Source organism: Chanodichthys erythropterus, chromosome 14, assembly GCF_024489055.1.
Source record: "Chanodichthys erythropterus isolate Z2021 chromosome 14, ASM2448905v1, whole genome shotgun sequence".
In the NCBI taxonomy this organism is placed as follows: Eukaryota; Metazoa; Chordata; class Actinopteri; order Cypriniformes; family Xenocyprididae; genus Chanodichthys; species Chanodichthys erythropterus.
Genome location: NC_090234.1, coordinates 39,051,951 through 39,068,844, shown reverse-complemented (window position 1 = coordinate 39,068,844; position 16,894 = coordinate 39,051,951). Strand labels below are relative to the sequence as shown.

General features: G+C 37.4%; 1 protein-coding gene across 2 annotated transcripts in view; it reads left to right on the top strand.

Moving 5' to 3' along the window:
• Nucleotides 1-409: 409 nt before the first annotated feature.
• The window catches only part of pard3bb (par-3 family cell polarity regulator beta b), a 433,139-nt gene continuing 416,654 nt past the window's right edge, over nt 410-16,894 (top strand). Inside the window, exons 1-2 of one of the 2 annotated variants that reach the window (XM_067410020.1) lie at nt 410-660; nt 1,065-1,328. In XM_067410020.1, coding sequence (XP_067266121.1) covers nt 1,212-1,328 — 117 coding nt within the window. In that variant the 5' untranslated portion in view covers nt 410-660; nt 1,065-1,211. The remainder of the gene's footprint in view (nt 661-1,064; nt 1,329-16,894) is intronic. The other variant, XM_067410021.1, reaches the window with a different exon arrangement.

Below are 16,894 nucleotides of genomic sequence, written 5' to 3'. Positions count from 1 at the left end.
GAGAAGAGATGGCTGCAAGAGGGAAGTTATTTTGATTAAAAAATACGATGAATTTAAAAAATAAAATAAAGTAATCATGTGCACGGATAAACCATTTATAATAAATACTATAATATTCCGAAAAAGAAAAAAAAAATCACAGTGACTAACATGGCGTAATCAGAAGACAAGATCTTATTCATTTATTATTCAAATATTTGTTAGTATAAACAATTAGGATATGGCTCATGGTTACCTTTAATTAGAGCTCACAGTGATATAGGCAAATATGTGAAATGTGTATTTTGGTATTGTAACAGTAGTTAGCATATCCAGCATGATGAGCGTTGTGTCGCGCAGTGGTCCATGTGCAGATGTGTTCTGGCCCTTTAATAAAGTTGTGCGGCCCCGCTCTGTGTGTTGGGATAACACTGCTGGAGGCTGCTCGGGAACTTTAGGAATGGCGCAAGACACGCAACTCCATCCGGGCAAAATACTGATGCAAACGCCATCCACACATGCTCAGTGTCTTTAGTAAATGCTCTTTTGTCCCGTGGATCATCGAGAAAGTGGGTAATTGTGTAAAGACAGCATGACTGCATGATTTGTGAGGGTATTCAACAACACGTCGCCAAAGTTTTTGCCGCTAACCTGCTCTCCTCTCCATTTTTTATATGCCACGTAAGTTCAAAACAGGTTTGATATGAAATCGAAATACACGCAAACGTATTTTATACGCGTTTAACGTTTGATTTCGGTGCATTTTCTTTTTTTAAGAGTTTGTGATGAGTTTAAAAAGTGAAAGTGTTATCATCAGAGCTAACCAGTTAGCCATCTGAGTTCAGCAAGTCAACAGGACACTAACAAACCTCATCTCTAACTGTAATAATAAAACCTGTCCGAAAATGTAGTTATCGTTATTAGTGTCTAACTTTCCCACCAGCTGTTGCTATGCAACGCACAGTGTCTACCCAATCATCAACATGCTGTTTTATTAAACAGTTTAGTAAACACAGTTTTCTATTTAGTAAACATCTGACTTCATTTGTTTTACTTGCAGTATTTATTTATTTTTCTGTGTGTAGTATCATGCCATCTTTGATGCTGTAAAGTTTGATGCAGAAAAGCAGTGTGCAGCCTGGCTGAAGATACACAAGGACACACACCTGCTGCTGCTGCTGGAGTTTATTTAGGGACACATCTGGATTGATTGTCCTCTTTCTGGATTAAAAATGAAAGTGACAGTGAGTTTTGGAAGGACTGGTGTTGTTGTCCCATGTAAGGAAGGATGGACAGTGCGGGATCTCATCCAGCAAGCCACCCAGAGATACAGAAAACTACTGGAGCAGGTGAGTAAAGCATTATTATCAGGGATATAAAGGGATAGAACCCAACCCCCCAACCCCCACGTCCCCCCCCCCCCACCCCATATTTTTTCATCCTCATCTTGTTTCATACTTGCACGATTTGCTATATTCCATGGAACACAAAAGGAGATGTTTATCAAAATGTTTATGCAGTTCTTTAATTTTCAATGTACATAAAATAAGAGGATAACCAAAAATGTATAATTCAAAATGCTTTACCATCACTTTGACAGATAAAAAAAATAATATACGCTACCTTTCAAAAGTTTTTTTTTTTTTTTAAATGTTTTTGAAAGAAGTCTCTTATGCTCACCAAGGCGGCATTTAAAAACCATAAAAAATAATAAAATAAAATAAAAACAGTAATATTTAAGTTGGCTTGAAAAAGTCAAAAAAGTTCAGAAAAATCCCATTGACTTTCATTGACGGAATGTTCAAATAAGCCAAGACTGTTCAAACTCCAACTGTCAAAATTCAAATTTAAACTACAGAAGCCCATTAAACTCAATCTCAATTAGACTCAAGTGCCATTCTATGTACTATTTCTAATCCATTGAAACTCATTGAAACTCATCTATCTATCTATCTATCTATCTATCTATCTATCTATCTATCTATCTATCTATCTATCTATCTATCTATCTATCTATCTAGCAACCACACAAATCACCCTGGCAACATCCTAGCAACCACCCCAAGTACCCTAGCAACACCCTATCAACCACCCCGAGTACCCGAGTACCCTAGCAACCGCATAGCAACACCATAGCGACCACCTCGAGTACCCTAGCAACCGCGTAGCAACACCCTAGCAACCACCCAAAATACCTTAGCAACCATCCCGAGTACCCTAGCAACCGCATAGCAACACCCTAGCAATAACCCTGAGTACCCTAGCAACCACATAGCAACATCTTAGCAACCACTCAGAGTACCATAGCAACACATTAGCAACCACACAGAGCACCCTAGAACTCTATCAAAATTACTAAACTAAAACTGAAACTTTCAAACTGAAAACTTTTAAAACTGCTTCAATCTTTCTGGACCGGCATTTTCAAGCCAGTTTAAAGTTTGTCTTGACAAACTTTTTTTTTTATCTAGTTTTAAATATTATAACAATTTCAAATAACGGTTTTCTAGTTTGATATATTTTAAATATATTTTAAAATGTAATGTCATTTTCAGCATCATTACTCCAGTCTTCAGTGTCACATGATCCTTCAGAAATCATTCTAATATGATGATTTGGTGCTCAAGTAACATTTCTTCTTTTTATTATTATCAATTTATCAAGTTGTGGTTAATATTTTTCTGGAAATAGTGAAAAAAAAACATTAATTTGAAATGGAAATCTTTTTTAACAATATTAAAGTTTTTCATCGAGCATTTCACTCGCATATGCGCATATGTGTGTGTATAAATATATACAATGCGTTCCAAATTATTATGCAAGAGACAAATCAGTAAGATTCCTGTACAATAAACATTCAGATTTTAGTTTTTCTAAGAAAATGTTTGTTCGTTTATTTATCCATGTCTTTTTAGATAACTGGTATCAATCTCAGACAAAATAATTTGCCAGGTCTATGGAAACCCTACTTAGAGGTTGTTCCACATTATTAAGCAAGTCACAGTTCTCATGCAATATGAGGAGGAAGAAAGATCTTTCTGAAGATGAAAAGCATGAAATGGTGCAATGTTGTGCAAAAGGCATGAAAACAACTAATATTGTGTGAAACTGAATGGAGATTATCAAATTATCATATGATTTGTGAGTGATTTAGAGCACAGCAGAACTCTGTCAGATAAAGGCTTATTAATGAAAGTTCCTGTCAAAAAAATTAATTGTATTAAAAGGGCAGCTATAAAAAAAGCCAGTGTTGAGCAGCAAACAGGTATTTGAAGCTGCTGGTGTCTCTGGAGTCTCAAGAAGCTCTCCATGCTGGCTGGCAGTTGTGCGTAAAGATGCATTTCAGCCACTCCAAACCAAACCTCACAAAGAGAAACATTTACAGTGGGTGTAGAAATACATGAAGACTCATTTTTAAATAGTTTTATTCACTGAATAATGCCGTACTACAATGGATGGTCTAAACGGATGGATTTCTGGATGGTTGGTAAATGGCCACCACGTTCCAATAAGACTGCGATGTCAGCAAGGAGCTGGCGGGTGATGATTTGGGCTGGAATATTGGGAAGTGAGATGGAGGGTATTAAAATGACTTTTGCAAGATATGTGGAGTTCATAACTGGCCATTTTCAGCTATGGTATAAAAAGGAGGATAGTGCATAGTAGAATGAACTATTGTACAACGCACTATGCACTATCCCATGCTGCAAAAAAACACCACAGCAATAAAACTGTTTGTATTTCTAAACCCACTGTAAATGTTTCTCTTTGTGAGGTTTGGTTAGTGGTGTCTAAAATGCATTTTTACGCACAACTGCCAGCCTGCATGGAGAGCTTCTCGAGACTCCAGAGACACCAGCAGCTTCAAATACCTGTTTGCTGCTCAACACTGGCTTTTTTATAGCTGCCCTTTTAATTAATTAATTTAACAATTAATTTTTTGACAGGAACTTTCATTAATCTGACCGAGTTCTGCTGTGCTCTAAATCACTCACAAATCTTATGATAATTCAATAATCTCCGTTCAGTTTCACACAATATTAGTTGTTTTCATGCCTTTTGCACAACATTGCACCATTTCATGCTTTTTATCTTCAGAAAGATCTTTCTTCCTCCCCATATTGCATGAGAACCATAACTTGCTTAATAATGTGGAACAACCTCTAAGTAGGGTTTCTATAGATCTGGCAAATTATTTTGCCTGAGATTGATACCAGTTGTCGACATGGATAAACAAACAAACAAACAAACATTTTCTTATAAAAACTAAAATCTGAATGTTTATTGTACTGAAATATTACTGATATGTCAATTGCATAATAATTTGGAACGCAGTATATGTATGTAATATCATATCATATTATATGTAATATATACACTGATCAGGCATAACATTATGACCACTGTGTACAGGTGAAGTGAATAACACTGATTATCTCTTCATCACGGCACCTGTTAGTGGGTGGGATATATTAGGCAGCATATATTTTGTCCTCAAAGTTAATGTGTTAGAAGCAGGAAAAATGGGCAAGCATAAAGATTTAAGCAAGTTTGACAAGAGCCAAATTGTGATAGAGACGACTGGGTCAGAGCATCTTCAAAACTGCAGCTCTTGTGGGGTGTTCCCGGTCTGCAGTGGTCCAAGGAAGGAACGGTGGTGAACCGGCGACAGGGTCATGGGCGGCCGAGGCTCACTGATGCACGTGGGGAGCGAAGGCTGGCCTGTGTGGTCAGTCGCAAGAGACTTTTAAATTGAAAGGGACAATTATAAACAAAGGGTGCTGTTTTAGCACTGCTATGGAAAATTTCCTCAACTTTAAAAAGGACAAATACTAAGATCTCTTTCCTCAGCGGACATTCAAACTTATTTTTATAATGGATATAATATTATGGACATTGACCTGAAGAATGAATGTTATATCAGACACAGGTAATGCTCGCACAGGTGATCTCACTCTCTCTCTCTCTCTCTCTCTCTCTCTCTCTCTCTCTCTCTCTCTCTCTCTCTCTCTCTCTCTCTCTCTCTCTAATACTGTACAAAATACAATGAGTTTCAATGGAGGGACTCAACATTTGTTACTAGTTTAGTGATGTTTTAGAATCAGTAACCAAGGTTTGGTCAAACTGTCAACTTGAGATTTGAATCCGTGGCGGAAGGAAGTAGTTCTGCACAAAAGAGTGTTTTAAATTTGTTATTTCTTATTTATTTACACACTCGTGCCGTCGAACTGTTGTATAAATGCAATATCACACTCGAAGACCTGTGATATGGCTGTATATCAGCACGCTGTGATTACCTACAGCTGAATCACAGCCGTGCTGTTATACAGCCATATCGCACTCGTGTGATATCGCTCATAAAGACAGAGACAGTGAGTAAAGGTTTAAAGTAGCCTTATAAATAAGTACACAATTATTAAAGGGATAGTTCACCCAAAAATGAAAATTTGATGTTTATCTGCTTACCCCCAGTGCATCCAAGATGTAGGTGACTTTTTTTCTTCAGTCGAACGCAAATTATGATTTTTAACTGCAACCGCTGCCGTCTGTCAGTCAAATAATAGCAGTAGATGGGAACTTCAACTATAACAGTAAATAAAACTTGCTTAGACAAATCAAAATTAAAACCTGCGGCTTGTGACGACACATTAATGTCCTAAGACACGAAACGATCGGTTTGTGCGAGAAACCGAACAGTATTTATATAATTTTTTACCTCTAATACACCACTATGTCCAACTTCGTTCAGCTTCCTGTTAGTGAGGTCAAAAAACGCGTTCTGGTGACGGAAGTGATGTCTCGCCCATATACTTCAATGAGCGCGAGACATCAATTCCGTTGTCAGAGCGCTATCCGACCTCACTAACCGGAAGCTGAACGAAGTTGGACATAGTGGTGTATTAGAGGTAAAAAATTATATAAATACTGTTCGGTTTCTCGCACAAACCGATCGTTTCGTGTCTTAGGACATCAATGTGTCGTCACGAGCCGCAGGTTTTAATTTTGATTTGTCTATGGAAGTTTTTTCGACTCTTATTGTTCAAGTTCCCAATCACTGCTATTATTTGACTGACAGACGGCAGCGGTTGCAGTTAAAAATCATAATTTGCGTTTGACTGAAAAAAAAAAGTCATCTACATCTTGGATGCCCTGGGGGTAAGCAGATAAACATCAAATTTTCATTTTTGGGTGAACTATCCCTTTAAATATAGTTTGATTATAGTTTTGTATAGGTTTAAAGTTTTGTCTTTGTGCCTTTGTCCCCTAAAATTTTCACCTTAGAAGCATGCATGCTCCTTGGGGGAAAAAAAGTAAGCGTCAAGTCTTGTCACTGTCACTTTCAATCAATTTAATGCATCCTTGCTGAATAAAACTATTAATTTCTTTCAAAAATGTCCAGCTTGTTCATTAAAATTGGTAACCAGTTCGCAAGACTGAATAAAAAGAAAAGGCAAAGAATGACATGAGTAAATGATGATAGAAGATTCATTTTTGGGTTAACTATTCCTTCAGGCCTAGTGTGTTTTGTTTCACATCTTGTTCATCTTTATAAAGGTTAATACTAATTCTGAGATTTGATTTAGTGTCAGCTAATTAAGTCGAAATTTAACAGTACAGCTAAAATCACAGTGGGATTACCACATGCTACATTATGTAATTTTTAATATTTGGTTTTACATTTAATTAGAGGATGATCAAAAATGTATGCTTTACCTTATGGGATTGAGTGAACTATAAAGACCTTATTCATTAATTTCAAACCTGTTAGTCAAAATCACGTGCTCCGAGTCTGACGGGAGCTGAAATGTCGACCTTCACTCTTATTATTGTAAAATTTAAAAGGGTTCATGAGTGCCTTTCTCTGATGACAGGAATCCGCAAAACTGATTTTATGAAGTCGGGGGCAGATGTGCCTTGTCCAATTTTTCTATGTGATAAATGCAAATCAGAGTTAAAATGTGGCAGGCGTTCTCCCCCCTGAGCGCTGACCCTCTGCCCCCTCATCAGATATCTCTCTCATCGCTGCTTGAGATTCATTATTTAAATAGTACATCAGTTTGAGTGGCATCCATTTTAACCGGCTCTCAAGGATCCCCCATTGGCCGATGCGTACGTGGATTCAGCTCTCTCCCGACACATTAGAGTTTAGACGGGCTCCTAATAAACAACAAGCTTTTCATCCTGCATCGCTCCAGGAGCCTCTGGCCGCAAATGAGCCCGTAGATTGCTGCGCGACTTCCTCGCCTTACAATTTACTGCGTTATTGCTTTGTCTTTAGAGTGGTCAATTTGACTGATGGGAGACGGTCTTTGAGTTCTGTACCGTGATCAGTCCCGGTGTGGTGGTGGCCTCGTATTGCACCCCGTCTCGTATCAGACCGTAATATCATGCAATGGATTTGGCAGGTCAGGGCTCTGACTAGAGATTGCCGAGGTATTGGATCGAGGTATTGCTTGGTTTTAGTATGCAATCGGTGTGCGAGATCTTAACAGGCATTTACTCTTAGGGGCCGCTGCGTGTCGAGCTAAGCTCAGATGATTTTTTTATTTCGGGTGGGCACGTCCTTTAACTCAGACACGTATATGTGCGTGCCTAGCCTTTATTTGTGTGTTTGTTATTCCCATCAGCTCAGTGTTATTGGCTGTTAGTCTCAGGGGAATAGACGTGTGGGCTGGTGACGCACATGAGGCATCTGTGAGGATGGATGGAGCTGTTTGGGGGATCCTGATTGGCTGCTGTCTCTGGGGCCTCATTTCTAGGCCAGGGTGAATGTCTGTTAGGCCCCTGGAGAGTTTCTTTGATCAGTCTGTAGTCGGTCAGGGTCACAAGTAGTGTTGCACGGTACTAAATATTAAAGCTGGGTATTAAGGCTTTCACGATTCGATTAAATTTTGATTCACAAGCTTGTGAAAGCTTTCCGATCTCGATTTTTCACCCTCACATGAAACTCCCATTCGTGTGGAGACCTATTGGAATGAATGGATTTTGAAATTTCGCTGAGAAACTGTAAATGTGAAAGCACCTTTTGGGACAGTGACATTATGCTAATTTTGTTGGTCTGGATCTTTTAGTTTATTCAAAAATATACATCAAATGTAATCCATACAGTGAATTACACCTGTGATTATCGTGTTTTTAAAGGTGCCCTAGAACTTTTTTTTAAAAAGATGTAATATAAGGTGTCCCCTGAATGTGTCTGTGAAGTTTCAGCTCAAAATACCATCATTTTTTTAACTGCCTATTTTGAGGCATCATTATAAATGAGCCGATTCAGGGCTACTGGCACTTTAATTCTCATGCCCCACACCCACGGAGCTCGTGCTTGCCTTGAACAGTGCATAAACAAAGTTTACACAGCTAACATAACCCTCAAATGGATCTTTACAAAGTGTTCTTCATGCATGCGTCGGATTATGTGAGTATTGTATACTGTTATATTGTTTACATTGATTCTGAATGAATTTGAGGCTGTGCTCCGTGGCTAACGGCTAATGCTAGACTGGAGAGATTTATAAAGAATGAAGTTGTGTTTATGAATTATATAGACTGCAAGTGTTTAATAATGAAAATAGCTACGGCTCTTGTCTCCGTGAATACAGTAAGAAACAATGGTAACTTTAACCACATTTAACAGTACATTAGCAACATGCTAACGAAACATTTAGAAAGACAATTTACAAATATCACTAAAAATATCATGATATCATGGATCATGTCAGTTATTATTGCTCCATCTGCCATTTTTCACTATTGTTCTTGCTTGTTTACCTAGTCTGATGATTCAGCTCTGCACAGATCCAGACGTTAATAATGGCTGCCCTTGTCTAATGCCTTTCATAATGTTGGGAACATGAGCTGGTATATGCAAATATTGGGGCGTACACCCCGACTGTTACGTAACAGTCGGTGTTATGTTGAGATTCACCTGTTCTTCGGAGGTCTTTTAAACAAATGAGATTTATATAAGGAGGAGGAAACAATGGAGTTTGAGACTCACTGTATGTCATTTCCATGTACTGAACTCTTGTTATTTGACTATGCCAAGATAAATTACATTTTTCATTCGAGGGCACATTTAATGTCTGAATTTGAAAAAATGCTGTCACCCAAATGCTGTCAAATTGATTAATCGCAATTAATCGCATCTAACTTAAATGTTTGTGTTTACATAATATGTGCGTGTGTATATATATTACATTTATATATATTATATGTCTGTGTGTCGCATCTAACATAAGTGTACACACACAAACATAAAATATACACTGTAAAACCTAACGCTCAAAATAATTAATTGGTTTGAGTAGGACAAACTTAAATTAAACAAATTAGTTCAGTCAAATTAACTTTTATGAACATTTAGCACTTTCTTTTTCTTTCAGGTTCACAGAACTGATATATTTTAAGTAAACTGAACTGTTTCATTGTTTTTACGTTTTTTGAACTTATTTATTTTAATTTAGACGAACTGAAGTTTAGGTGAAACTGGGCTGGGATTTCTATTTCCCAGCATGCTTTGAAGCTGAAACTTCACAGACACATTCATGGGACCCCTAAGACTTATATTACATCTTTTGAGGTAATGTTCTTCGGCATCTTTAAGTGGGAGATTTAGTAGTGATTAATGTTTTGTTGTGCTAATTTAGAAGAGTTTCTGTTAATGTGGGTTTTTGGAGAGTTACCATCATGGTATCAAGTGGTGCATGCTGCTTGGTTTGAGAACAATGTTAAATGCTTTATATTGCTTCACTCATTCAATGAGTGCTATTCCATGCTATTGTTTACATGTTAACTTAGCAAGTTAGCATTTTCTGAATTAGCTTGTAATAGCTAGCCAAGTTTACACTAATCAAAATGTTCACATTGAGGTTACATGAACATTTAAAGTTAAATGTATGAATTAGTGTACTCTTAATAATTTCAACTTAAAGGATAAGTCCACTTTCAAATCAAAATTTCCTGATAATTTACTCACCCCCATGTCATCCAAGATGTCCATGTCCTTCTTTCTTCAGTCGAAAAGAAATTAAGGTTTTTGATGAAAACATTCCAGGATTATTCTCCTTTATAGTGGACTTCAATGGAACCCAAATGGTTGAAGGTCAAAATTACAGTTTCAGTGCAGCTTCAAAGGGCTTTAAATGATACCAGACAAGCAAAACGATGAACGAAAAATGTATATGCTTTATAAACGCAAATGATCACCTCTCGCAAATGCTTCCACCAGACCGCTTTCCGTATTCTTTAAAAAGCTTACGCTGTATGTCCTACACCTTCCCTATTCAACTTCAAAAACAGAACTGGCACCGCGATCATTCCGTAAATTGAATAGGGAAGGTGTAGGACATATAGCGTTCTATAAGTTCTTTTCGACTGAAGAAAGGAGGACATGGACATCCAAGATCTCTTACTCACCATGGGGGTGAGTAAATTATCAGGAAATTTTTATTTGAAAGTGAACTAATCCTTTAAGAATTAAGAATTAAAATGTATGAGTACAAAATAAAAATCTGCCAGTTCTGCTTGCTTAAACTTTGAATTCCTAACTTAAAAATTGAGGCAACCGATAGCCTCATTTTTTGAGTTTTGCCAACTTATTCAGGTTTACAATGTATATAAATATAATAATATAGACACACACATCATTTAAACACAAATGTTAAACTTATGTTAGATGCAATTAATCGATTTGATAGCACTAGAAAAAATATTTTAACTAAACTGCTTTAATGCTGATTAATATTTGAAAAACCTTTGTCTGTCAAAGTCATGTGATGCAACCAACATGCAGAAACAACAAAACAACAAAGTCTCCTAAAATATCATGTGGTGAAACACTAGCTAATATGTAATAATATTTATGAATTAATTATTTGATGAGGACAAACTCTGAAGGACTTGTTTTCTGAGATGGACCTAGAACTTGTTTTCCATTTTATAAAATGTTTGTGTTTGTTGTATTTTGTATTTAATAAATATACAATATATATTTAAATACAACAACATTAATAAAAAATAACATTTGTCAAATACCTCTTAACTTATATTTAACTTACTTTCAGAATTTATTGAAAAACATTTTTGAATGTGTAAAGAAAATACTTTTACTTAATGTTTACACCATATGACATCTTTAGCATTATTAAATTTAAACTTTTCTCATTTTCATGTTGGCTTCATATGGTTTTAAAAAACTTTTATACAAGTATAAAAGTAAAAAAAAAAAGTGAAACCAACATGTTTTCAAATTACATTTCTCTAGTCATGGACACTCTTTTTTTTGTTATTGACCCGTTATTTTAGCCTAAAGATACTGATTTAGTATTGATTAAAAAAAGTACCAGTGGTTGGTATCGCAACAAACACAAAATTTTGGTGTTGATCTAACCAGAGCCAGAATAAAAGGAAGAGGGTCCATGCAAGCATACACACGATTTACACACTCTCACACAATGATATAATGGTATTAGCTTCATGAATAGTACTATGCAGTGCAGTAATATTAGGTTTACTTGTGTTTATGATTGGAAGCGTTGTACCGCAGTATGGTTTGTCAGTACTGAGAAGGCGGTATAATCGATCTTTGTGATAGATTGTTTTCATTACTTGGTTCTTTTCCCTGTGAGACTGTATGATTCAGAGTTGCTGGTAACTAATGTCCTTCAGGTTTCCCTTGAAGTTTCATTAATAGAGTTAATAATCATAATGTTGCATTTATTCATGAATGCAGGGAGGCTTCACAAATCACGTCTCGGCGCTTTCAGCACAAAATGCAGAACAAACGGAGCATTATGTTTGCAGGAATACTAACACCCTCATCAATCAGTGTGGTCTTTGAACCTTTCACGAACTTCATGGCTCTGCCACGCCATATGAAGCTTGAATTCAGTGCCAGTACTTTCAATATTTGCCGGGAAGTTTTGCTGAACACGCATGGATGATTTGGGTTGCTGTGTCTTAAAGCGTACTCATTAATTACCATAGACATGCAACAGACATGCTGAGCTTGCTTTGGGTGTTTTGTAAAGACACCTACATGCTGGAAAAAGAGTGGTTGATGGATAGAAATTCATAAAATGTGTTTTGAAACTGAAAAGAGCTGGGTGAGTTTGAAATCAAGCAAGAAATGGTCAATTGGAATTCAGCAAACTTTTGGTTTGAGTGACAAAACATCACTTTTGCAACACTTTGTTTTTTTTCTTTGTGCTGTCTCTACTGTAAATCATAATTCAGCCTTTAAGATCATTAATTATTTAATTACTGGTGTTTATTGAAAGCTTCATCTAATCACACCTGAAAGCTTGATGATTGAGTTAACTGTCTGTGATGATCTGCTTTAAATGCTTGGACATTAGCAAGTTAGTGTTAGTGTGTATATTACATCTTTTGAAAACATGTTCTTTGACACCTTTTAAGATTAGTTGGCCTATTATTTATTTCAGTGATCGATATTGGCCAATACTGCTTCCAGTGATCGGTAATCAGTGATCTGCCCCAAAAAACCTGATCGGAGCACACTTAAACCCTAGTATGGTAAGCTCTTTTGAAGAAGCTGCATCTCTCATTTTGTCCCCCGGCGAAGCACTGCTTTATTAGGAACTGAATGTGTTTAATGAAAAATTTAAGACCATTACTGTTGGACTTTTAAATAATCCACTGCAAGCACAAGAACGCCCCCAAAGAATGTAGATCTAATTATACAGAGCCCCATTAGGACCAACTAGTTGGCTAATTGTTTAGATAACCCAGTGACTTTTCAGATTTGAAATGTAGTTTTGCAAATCCCTTTCCTTATTTTTGCTCCCAGATCTCATATTAAACATCAAGTTGGCAATGTAACATACCAAAATTTCATTTATTTGTCCTTTGCAATAGTTTTTGTACATAATGATATGGAATTTGACATCAGGAACAATGCATAAGGGAACTATTTTGTGCTTAGTTGATAAGCCTAATTGTTTTGCTGTCTTATGCATGATTAGGTGATTATTTGCATTGAGGATTGTTTTCCTCCACTGTCCGTGACCTTCCACCATTTTGGGTCATCGCCCACGAGTTTCGGACCACTGCTCTACCAAATCTTTTCCCATTCACTTTGGCCTAGTTTTACGGATGGGCTAATTGCATGTAGGCTTTGTTGCACTGGAGGCTCTCAACTTGTCCAAATGCCTGTAAGTTAATAGAGGTTAAGCTGTAGCCTTGCTCTCTGCGTTTCATATTTGTGGACAGTTCAACCTCTTAGCTAGCTGTCACAGCTTGGAGCACAACTACTTGGCTGTGAGTTATCTCACCCGTGATAGAGCGGCGAGAAGTGTTGTTAATTACCAGATTTCCTTCTCCGCCATTGAAGTCTCAGTAGCTCACAGTCTTGCGTTTTTTTTGTTATGCTAATCTGAAACATTTTCCTGCAGCTGTGTAATTATGCATTTAATGCGTTTCAGGATTAAAGTGAACGAGAAATGGCCTAGATTTAGTTGCGCTAATCTTCAGCCTTTTAAACACTGCCATACATCAGCTATCACTTGAAAAGAGTGTGGTTACCACTTTGAGGATTTGCTGTCTAATTTCTGCCCCGCGCATACTGTGGCCCTCTGCTTTCTGTATTGCTTTGTGTTTTGTTATATGCAACGAGGTGTTTTCCATTGACCCGGACATGTCAGTTTCCAGCAGGAAGAAAAGATGCCTGTGATCTTCAGCCAGCGCTCTCAAGAATGTTCCGGGCTGACAAATGTGCTTGAGTTGTAGGTCCTACGTATTCAGCATGTCTGCAAGCCTTTGTCAAGAGGCAGTAAATTGTTTGAGAAAGAGAGAGAGACCTTAAGCGGAGGAAGTGCTTGGGAGTCACTCAGGAAGTTATCAGGCCATTGAAAAGGGACACTTAATTACCCAGGCAGACGTAGGCCAGAGTTGTGCTGCTGTTTTTTCATTAAGCTCAGGAATGCCAGATGCACGAGTGCTGAGTCGGCTGCCAAAGCAGCTGATATCATGGAAAAGCCTGGACTTGTGCCAGCAAGAAAACAATTAGCATGCCTTGCCTCAGAGACAGAGTCGGTTAGCATCTGCTCTCAATGAGAAGCGTCCTGTGCTAGGTGCGTGGTTTGTGATGGAAACTACCTCTGGACCTCAAGATGTCCTTCTGAAGTACCTCTGTTCAGCCTTCAGCGATTCAGGCGGTTTTGGCAGCACAACTCGCTCTCAGAACTCTAATGTGCTGTTGTGGATCCACATCCGCCATTGTGGTTTTATCCGTCTGTAGTCTTTGTTTTCAGTGACAGTTGGAGGCAAAGTGCTCTCTTTGAAGACGTTTCTTGGAATAAACCAAATAAACACAACTTGTACTTAGGCTGGTAAAGTAAGCCTGTGTTTTGGTTTTATTTTAGCGTATGTTGTTATGAGGGTTTGGGTTATTGTGCCAATAACCAGATTTTTTTTTTTTTTTTTTTTTTTGTATAAGCATATGCTGTCACGTTGCTGTGTTCTTTTACTTCCAGAATGTCTTTCAAGGGTCTTTTTATCAGTGACAATCACTGTGTCCGGAATCTAATACTTCCCTACTATATAGCATATGAAAAACAGTTGGGCAACATAGTAGTATGTCTGAATGCATAGTATTCGGAAAACAGTAGGCGAAAAGTCCCCGAATGACCTACTACTTTTGCCGAGATTCTGAAGTGCGCATTCAATGAACACTTTACTATTCCATGAGGCCGCGGGAGGGGATTTATGAATTGCAGTGAAGCGACGCAACTGATGCTGTAGGTCATGCGGTGGTAACAACATCAATGGCGGATGTAGTACGTCTGAATTTCATTCATACTATATAGAATGTACTTTTTTTTTAGTGGTTGCGTAGTAAATTCAAATATTGTACCTACTCAGACAGTATGTGATTTCGGATGAGGGAAATACTGTAAGAACACTAGTATACTACCTTTTTTTAAAATGGTATACTCTGTACTGGATAAAAGTATGTGGACACTTGAACGCAATGCCGTGTGTCAATTACGTTAGTCTATTAGTGAGGCTGACTACTTGATCTACGCTTATTCTTATTAATTTTGATAATTAGCATTTTGACGGTGTGTTATGTAGCATGCACTGTTTAGCTGTTAGCATGCACTGTATAATCTTTTGAATCCTTAAACAGCCCACTTGAAAACAGCATCACTGGAGTTTTACACTTTCAGACAGATATCTTTAGCTATTGCATTCAGCTTAGCAAATCAATGCATGAGGAGAAAATGGAAGTGACGAAAAGCAAGCAAATGATGAAGTTAAAGGGATAGTCCACTCAAAAATGAAAATTGTCCCATGATTTACTCACCCTCAAGCCATCTTAGGTGTATATGACTATTTTCATTCGGACAAACACAATCGGAGATATATTTAAAAAAAAAATCTTTAGTTCTCCAAGGTTTATACACAGCAAAATCCCCAGAGTTAAATCAACTCTGCTCAGAGTACATATGGACCCTCTCTAAATAGTGTTAAAGTAACACTGAAGCAGAGTTAAAGTTAATGAGATAATTAAGCAATTAATAAGGCTGTGACTTAAGTCATTTGTTGTTCTTGTGTTTTTTCTTATTTCTTCAGTGATTCTGCTTGTTAACAGCAGGTGTTCATCACTAATGCGCAATAATTGCTTAATTATCTCATTAAATTTAACTCTGCTTCAGTGTTATTTTAACACTATTCAGAGAGGGACCAAATACTCTGAGCAGAGTATGGGGATTTTGCTGTGTAATGGTTGTGAATGGGGGGGCCGCATTTTGAAGCAAAAAATAATGCATCCATCCATAAAAAAGTGATCCATGCGACTCCACAGAGTTGTTAAAGGTCTTCTGAAGTAAAGCATATTTATAACTTTATAAATTCAAATAACTAGCTTCCAGTGGACGACCGTACACAGAATGCACAAAGTTGATATGTGGTGGAAGAGTATCCTTTGACCTGACACATGTAATGACGAACGCGGAGGTGCAGAGGATAGAGCAAAACATATCATGGGTAATGGATTATAAGTGTAAAACGATCATTTTTAAAGAGAAATGTCGGAGGATTTCGATATAAGAGAAGAGGAGCTTAAATTTGTTACACAGCCCTATTTGTTTGAACTGCAAGAGGCATCTAAGCTTACAATACTCCAACATCCTGTGTCATAAATCGCGTCAGAGGATTACTTGTGCATTCGGTCGTTCGCCGAAAGCTAGTTACTTGAATTTATAAAGTTGTAAATATGGATATTTTTCTTACAAAAAACGCTTTAAAAGGCCTTTGGAGTAGTATTAACCCCCTGGAGTAGTATTGATTACTTTTTTATGGATGAATGCATTATTTTTGGCTTCAAAAAGCGGCCCCCCATTCACAATTCATTATAAACACATTTATTATAAACCTTTGGAGGACTAAGAATATTTTAAATATATCTCCGATTGTATTCGTCTGAAAGAAGATAGTCATGTACACCTAGGATGGATTGAGGGTAAGTAAATCATGGGATAATTTAAATTTTTGGGTGAACTATCCCTTTAAGAGGGGGCTAACTCTATATTTATTTGTTCGTGCCCTGTCTGGCTGCCTTAAAAATCGTTTCAAAAAGCAGAATTATCTCACTGGGCTTCCTTAACTAATAATTCAGCCAACCCATGACTAGTAAGCTTGTTTTACACATATCTAGTGAACACATGCTTTTGGCCATTTCTTGTATATTGTGGACAAGGCTGTGTATTCAAGTCTCGTGGGATGGAAGGGTATATGTGTGTGTAATAGATAGTGAAATTGTATGCATGTCCATCTATGGTAATGTGGGTTGGTTTCCTGATTATTGTATTAGTGCTGCTGATATTTATCAAACACAATGCTGGAGTAGGCTTTGAGAGTCCAGACATGCTGTCTGGTCAGGAGTCTTCCTCTA